This window comes from Synchiropus splendidus, chromosome 1, assembly GCF_027744825.2.
Source record: "Synchiropus splendidus isolate RoL2022-P1 chromosome 1, RoL_Sspl_1.0, whole genome shotgun sequence".
Classification (NCBI taxonomy): Eukaryota; Metazoa; Chordata; class Actinopteri; order Syngnathiformes; family Callionymidae; genus Synchiropus; species Synchiropus splendidus.
Window position 1 is genome coordinate 239,048 of NC_071334.1, and position 6,759 is coordinate 245,806.

At 49.2% G+C, this 6,759-nt stretch overlaps 1 protein-coding gene across 1 annotated transcript; it reads left to right on the forward strand.

The window, feature by feature from the left end:
* Positions 1–251: 251 nt before the first annotated feature.
* LOC128771908 (NLR family CARD domain-containing protein 3-like) lies at positions 252–3,981 on the forward strand. The gene is made up of 3 exons (XM_053887776.1): positions 252–517; positions 1,985–3,089; positions 3,885–3,981. The coding sequence occupies exons 1-3, from the start codon at positions 475–477 to the stop codon at positions 3,979–3,981; spliced, it is 1,245 nt and encodes a 414-aa protein (XP_053743751.1). The 5' UTR covers positions 252–474.
* The last annotated feature ends 2,778 nt before the right edge of the window (positions 3,982–6,759 follow it).

The following is a 6,759-nucleotide window of genomic DNA, read 5'->3' on the forward strand; positions in this document are numbered from 1 at the left end:
AATGTGTAACATTTGATCCTATTTTGAAAGAAGCAGACGATGAGCGCAGGAACGGTCCATGGACATGATGCATCCACAGCAGTCCCCACCACAGGAAGTGCTGTTGACCTGACGTGAGCTTGAGCTTTGGACAGGTGCGGCGCAGGTGAACTCTGAACTGAAGCCTGTTGGCGCTCTGCTCACCACTCCTGGATTCTCTCCTCTGTGTCAAGTGGACTTTGGACCAAAGGTGTGAGTGACACTGAGACGTCTTGAGGCTCCAGGTGGGTTTGGGTTCATCCTGGTGGTCTGGATCATTTCAGCAGCTGAGGAGTCTGGAGTCACACACAGACACACCACATGGCTGGAACTGGACTCTGGAAAACACACACTCACCTCTCGCCCCGCCTCCCTCACGGAGGCGTGTTCCTCTGTCACAGTGTGTTTCAGGATCAGAAGGAGCTGAGCTTCACCTGAGGAGATTCACCTGCAAACATGGACGACACACGTCTGCGGACCAGAGGAGAGCTGCTCACAGGTCAGTGACCTTCTGACTGGCCACACTGGAGGGTGAAGGGATGAATCAGGAGTGTGATCTGAGGTGAAGGGATGAATCAGGAGTGTGATCTGAGGTGAAGGGATGAATCAGGAGTGTGATCTGAGGTGAAGGGATGAATCAGGAGTGAGGTCCTGAGGTGAAGGGATGAATCAGGAGTGAGGTCCTGAGGTGAAGGGATGAATCAGGAGTGAGGTCCTGAGGTGAAGGGATGAATCAGGAGTGTGATCTGAGGTGAAGGGATGAATGAGAAGAGACTAACTCTCCAGTGCTGGTGGAAACTCAGCTGATAATGTGTCGACTGGTTGAATGGAGTGAAAGAAGAAAAGAGCAGGAAGTGAAGTCAAGTGAACAGTCAAGTCAGTGCAGAGGTGCAGCTGCTCTCATCTCAACACAGTCAGAGTTTACGACTCTGCTGACTGTGATACAGAGTGATAAACCTGGACTGTGGACAGGTGTGGCAGCAGCAGCAGGTGACCTCTGACCCTCAGCGTCCCAGTGAGTCATGGCGACGCCCCTGAAAAACAGCTGGCCTCAGCACTGACAGGGAGACGGAAGAGATGTCCAGCTTGAACGTGCTCTTCTTCCCTCTCACTTTTCTGCCCAGAATGTGACGCAGTGACAGTCAGTGGTTGATCAAAACACACAGTGAGTGAACACAGCCAACTTCACTTGTGACGTACAAATGTACAAGCAGGGGGTCAGTTCTTCTGTACGGAGCCTCGGGCCTCACAGGGAAATCAAAAATACATTCAGTCGTGGCCACCAAAGGGAACAAAACACTCATTTGAGGGAACAGAACAGTCAACTGAGGTGCTGATGATGGCGCCAGAGAAGGTGCGCCTGTTGGTGCCCACAAATGAGTACTTCCTTCCCTCCAATGAGTATCTGCTCAGCAGGTTTTACTTGCTTTTATTGCCGTATTTTTGCCTTGTCAGGTCTGGGCTGCGTAAATCTGAGTTGATCTGAACGGTATTTCATCTCCTATGGTCCCAGTTGCACTGAACAGCTCCATAAAACACTCTACTGACAGTGTGGTGAGAGTGAAAGATGATTCTGTTCATCGGACCCACTGAATGGCACTGACCAATGAGACGCCTCTGTTCAAGTCACGTGACGTGAAGCGATGTTGTTGTGTTGTAAGTGTCGAGTCACGCGCTCGGCCGGAGTACTGAGGGAGACAACAGACAGCAGGTGTTCAGACTCCGTCTCTTCTCAGCTGGAGAGCCACACAACTACACAACTCACTGCACACGTGTCCAGGCTACAGTCAGGTGTCTGAAAACATCCGGTCAGACAGACGTGGCAGGTGGATTCACACCTTCGTCCATCTGCTCACAAACACAGGTGATCGTCACGCAGAGAAGAGAAGAAATGCTGATTCTGCATGTGTCAGAGAGTCACTGGCATCTTGACTCCTCTGATCATGTGACTTCTCTCTTCACTCAGGAAGTGCTGCTGGAGTGTGTGCAGGGCGACTGAAGAGGAGCCTGCAGAAGAAGTTCCACAGTGTGTCTGAGGGGGTCGCTAGAGCAGGAAACTCTGCCCCTCTGAATCAGATCTACACAGAGCTCTACATCACTGAGGGGGGCACAGAGCAGGTCAACCAGGAGCACGAGGTCCGACAGATCGAAGCAGCAACCAGGCAGCAGACCAGACCAGGAACTACCATCAGAGCAGAAGACCTCTTTAAAGCCTCACCTGACACAGACCCACCAATCAGGAGCCTGCTGACGAAGGGCGTGGCTGGCATTGGGAAGACCCTCCTGACACAGAAGCTGACTCTGGACTGGGCTGAAGACAAAGCCCACCACAACTTCCAGCTGGTGTTTCCTTTCACCTTCAGAGAGCTGAACCTGCTGAAAGAGAAGCAGTTGAGTTTGGTGGAACTTGTTCATCGCTTCTTTCCTGAAGCCAAAGACTCAGGACTCAGCAGCTTTGAAGGAGTCCAGGTTCTGTTCATCTTGGACGGTCTGGACGAGTGTCGACTCCCTCTGGACTTCAACAGTCGGGTCCTGACAGCAGCTACAGAGTCCACCTCAGTAGACGTCCTGCTGACCAGCCTCATCAGGGGGAAGCTGCTTCCCTCAGCTCAGCTCTGGATCACCACACGACCTGCAGCAGCCAATCAGATCCCTCCTGAGTGTGTGGACATGGTGACCGAGGTCAGAGGGTTCACTGACCTCCAGAAGGAGGAGTACTTCAGGAAGAGGTTCAGAGATGAGGAGCAGACCACCGTCATGTCTCACATCCGGAGCTCACGAAGCCTCTACATCATGTGTCACATCCCCATCTTCTGCTGGATCACTGCCACAGTTCTGGAGGACATGTTGAAGAGCAGAGAGACCGGAGAGCTGCCCAAGACCCTGACTGAGATGTACATCCACTTCCTGGTGGTTCAGGCCAAAGTCAAGAAGCTCAAGTACCATGGAGGAGCTGGGACCGACCCAGTTTGGGATCCTGAGAGCAGGAAGATGATGGAGTCTCTGGGAAAACTGGCTTTTGAGCAGCTGCAGAGAGGAAACTTGATCTTCTATGAGTCAGACCTCACAGAGTGTGGCATCGACATCACAGCTGCTGCACTTTACTCAGGAGTCTTCACACAGATCTTCAGAGAGGAGAGAGGACTGTACCAGGACAAGGTCTTCTGCTTCGTCCACCTGAGTCTCCAGGAGTTTCTGGCTGCTCTTCACCTCCACCTGAAGTTCTTCAACTCGGGAGTCAACCTGCTCGACTCACAGCAAACATCCAAACAGTTCTACCAGAGAGCAATAAATGAAGCTGTAGAAAGTCCAAATGGACATCTGGACCTGTTCCTGCGCTTCCTTCTGGGTCTTTCTCTGCAGACCAGCCAGAGGCTCCTTCCAGGTTTGTTGACACAGACAGGAAGTAGCTCCTGGAGCCATCAGGACACAGCAGAGCTCATCAAGGAGAAGATAAGTGAGAACGTGTCTCCAGAGAGAATCATCAATCTGTTCCACTGTCTGAGTGAAGTGAAGGACACTTCTCTAGTGGAGCAGGTCCAACAGCAGATGAGATCAGGACGTCTCTCCACAGATCAACTGTCTCCTGCTCAGTGCTCCACCCTGGCCTTCATCTTACTGTCCTCAGAGGAAGATCTGGACGTGTTTGACCTGAGGAAATACTCTGCTTCAGAGAAGGCTCTTGAGAGGCTGCTGCCAGTGGTCCAGGCTTCAAAGAAAGTTCTGTAAGTGGATCAAACACTGAAACCTGAAACACCTCTGATGATGTGAACTAGGGCTGTTGCATTATACTGCTGTTGACGATCATCGCGATATTGAAAAATGAATTTTCAATGTGGTGTAAACGGCTCCATCTCCGACTGAAGCCCACATCCAGAACAGGAAAGTGAAGCTCTGACTCCTGGTAACGGTGGGAACTGGTGCCGCCATGGTGCCAGTGATGAGTTTGCGCGTGTGGACTAGACAGAGATCCTGATGGATGACAACAAGCACGGCGCCTGCCGTGGTGAGCCTCCATCCTCTCCTCCAAGTTTGATGTCCTCATCCACGCTCAGCTTCTGAACACCACTCCTGCTCATCAGCACAGAGCGGGGAGTGAAGCTGCTTTTCAATGACAGAGAGGCAGATGTTCAGCGCTAAAACACCATCCAGCGCCTCAGTTCTTCATCCTCCCACAACTCGTGTCAGACAGTCAGGGAAGCCTTTGATGGACAGGAGTCACAGAGCAGCGCTGCTCTGTGACTCCAGAGCGTTTCAACCCAAAGCTTGGCAGCAGCTCCAGGTTCCCACAGGTTGGTTGGTTGAGTTGAAACAGAGAGGCCCAGAGGCTCCGTCTGGCTCCAAAGCTGCCTCCGAGTCCTGCAGCAGCTCCCAGAGAGTCACGCGGCGCAGGGAAGAGACTCCTCACGAGGAGACACTGTTCCACTCCAAAACAATGCTGAGCTCATGGAGCTTGGAAAGGTGGAGGGGGGGGAGAATCCAAGCTTTCTATTCAGAAGGCTGGAGATTTTGGAGAGCAGAGAGACAGACTACATTTCACTTCATCTTTGGCTCTGGAATTCACTTCCTCTTTTTCTTCTCATTTTCTGATTCTTCAAAAGTCTTGTCACAATAGAGGATTGAAAAAGTCTCACTTGTTGATGACACTCGTCTCTTTCACAGCCTGAGACTCTGTGGACTGTCAGAGAGAAGTGGTTCCCTTCTGTCCTCAGTCCTCAGCTCTCCGTCCTCTAGTCTGACACAACTGGACCTGAGTGGCAACAGTTACCTGAAGGATGCAGGAGTGGAGCTGCTGTCTGCTGGACTGAAGAGTCCACACTGTCACCTGGAGACTCTCAGGTCAGACATGTTGATCAGTGTTTATTGATCTGGAAACACGTTCTGATGTTACACTTCCATGTCTGCATTTCACTTCATGTTTGGCTCAGAAATTCACGTCCTCATTTTCTGATTCTTCAAAAGAATTGATCCACTTTTCTGTCTTTCTGAAGCAACATGGACAGTTTAGTGTCTCTTTCTTGTCCATCATAGTGACTGATGTTTGTCATGTTGCTGAGAAAACACTTGGTTTTCTCTTCTTGTCCAGGTGTTTTCTGCTTCACTACAGTTTGACTTTGTTTCTCTCAAGTCTCCATTTCTGCTTCACACATTCCTCCAGTGGATTTATGGTTTGATATTGAAGATATTGAGGACAATGTTCATCTGCTCCAATAGAATCATCATCTCTGCAGCTCATGTTCATGATATTTGAGCAGAATCACACTGTTTTTCATCAGAGCTCTTTTCTCTGTTGGGTCCACTGAGTTTGACTTTGAGATGTTTTGTCATCATCATCTCCATGTTTCTTTCTTCTTGTTGCTCTTTTGACCAATAATAGGATTCAAAAACACTGTGGCCTCACAACAGTCGCAGTGTTTCAGACATGTTTGATCAAGTTGATCCTGACTGATATAAAAGTGCTTCAAATATTCCAACCATAATGTGATGATGATCTTCTGAATGGAAAGAGTTCAGTGGCTCCTCACATCAAGTCTTTCAAGTCTTGTCACAATAGAGGATTGAAAAAGTCTCACTTGTTGATGACACTCGTCTCTTTCACAGCCTGAGCTGCTGTGGACTGTCAGAGAGAAGTGGTTCCCTTCTGTCCTCAGTCCTCAGCTCTCCGTCCTCTAGTCTGACACAACTGCACCTGAGTGGGAACTGGGACCTGAAGGATGCAGGAGTGGAGCTGCTGTCTGCTGGACTGAAGAGTCCACACTGTCACCTGGAGACTCTCAGGTCAGACATGTTGATCAGTGTTTAGTGCTCTGGAGACACATTCTGAGACACGTCAGTGATTCTTCTGATGTTACACTTCCATGTCTGCATTTCACTTAATCTTTGGCTCTGGAATTCACTTCCTCTTTTTCTTCTCATTTTCTCTCAAACCAATGAGTTTTCTGACTGTTCAAAAGAAGTGATCCACAAGTCTTTTTAAATTCAAATATCTTAATTAATTTTAGTCATGAGACATTTAGAACAAACTTATGGAACATACATAACCAAGGCTTCTGTTGCAGAGGACATAATATAATGGTCCATACGTCATAAACAACAACAAAAATAACACAGATCTTCTGAATGGAAAGAGTTCAGTGGCTCCTCACATCAAGTCTTTCAAGTCTTGTCACGATAGAGGATTGAAAAAGTCTCACTTGTTGATGACACTCGTCTCTTTCACAGCCTGAGACTCTGTGGACTGTCAGAGAGAAGTGGTTCCCTTCTGTCCTCAGTCCTCAGCTCTCCGTCCTCTAGTCTGACACAACTGGACCTGAGTGTCAACATCAACCTGAAGGATGCAGGAGTGGAGCTGCTGTCTGCTGGACTGAAGAGTCCACACTGTCACCTGGAGACTCTCAGGTCAGACATGTTGATCAGTGTTTAGTGATCTGGAAACATGTTCAGAGACACGTCAATGATTCTTCTGATGTTACACTTCCATGTCTGCATTTCACTTCATCTTTGGCTCTGGAATTCACTTCCTCTTTTTCTTCTCAATTTCTGATTCTTCAAAAGTCTTGTCACAATAGAGGATTGAAAAAGTCTCACTTGTTGATGACACTCGTCTCTTTCACAGCCTGAGCTGCTGTGGACTGTCAGAGAGAAGTGGTTCCCTTCTGTCCTCAGTCCTCAGCTCTCCGTCCTCTAGTCTGACACAACTGCACCTGAGTGGCAACATGGACCTGAAGGATGCAGGAGTGG

Bases quoted from the DNA above. Each gene is read 5' to 3' on its own strand.
- LOC128771908 (XM_053887776.1), top strand. From the start codon at position 475: ATGGACGACACACGTCTGCGGACCAGAGGAGAGCTGCTCACAG. The intron at 518-1,984 runs GTCAGTGACCTT...CTCTTCACTCAG, and splicing joins CAGAGGAGAGCTGCTCACAG to GAAGTGCTGCTGGAGTGTGT. The intron at 3,090-3,884 runs GTGTGGCATCGA...CTCCGACTGAAG, and splicing joins TATGAGTCAGACCTCACAGA to CCCACATCCAGAACAGGAAA.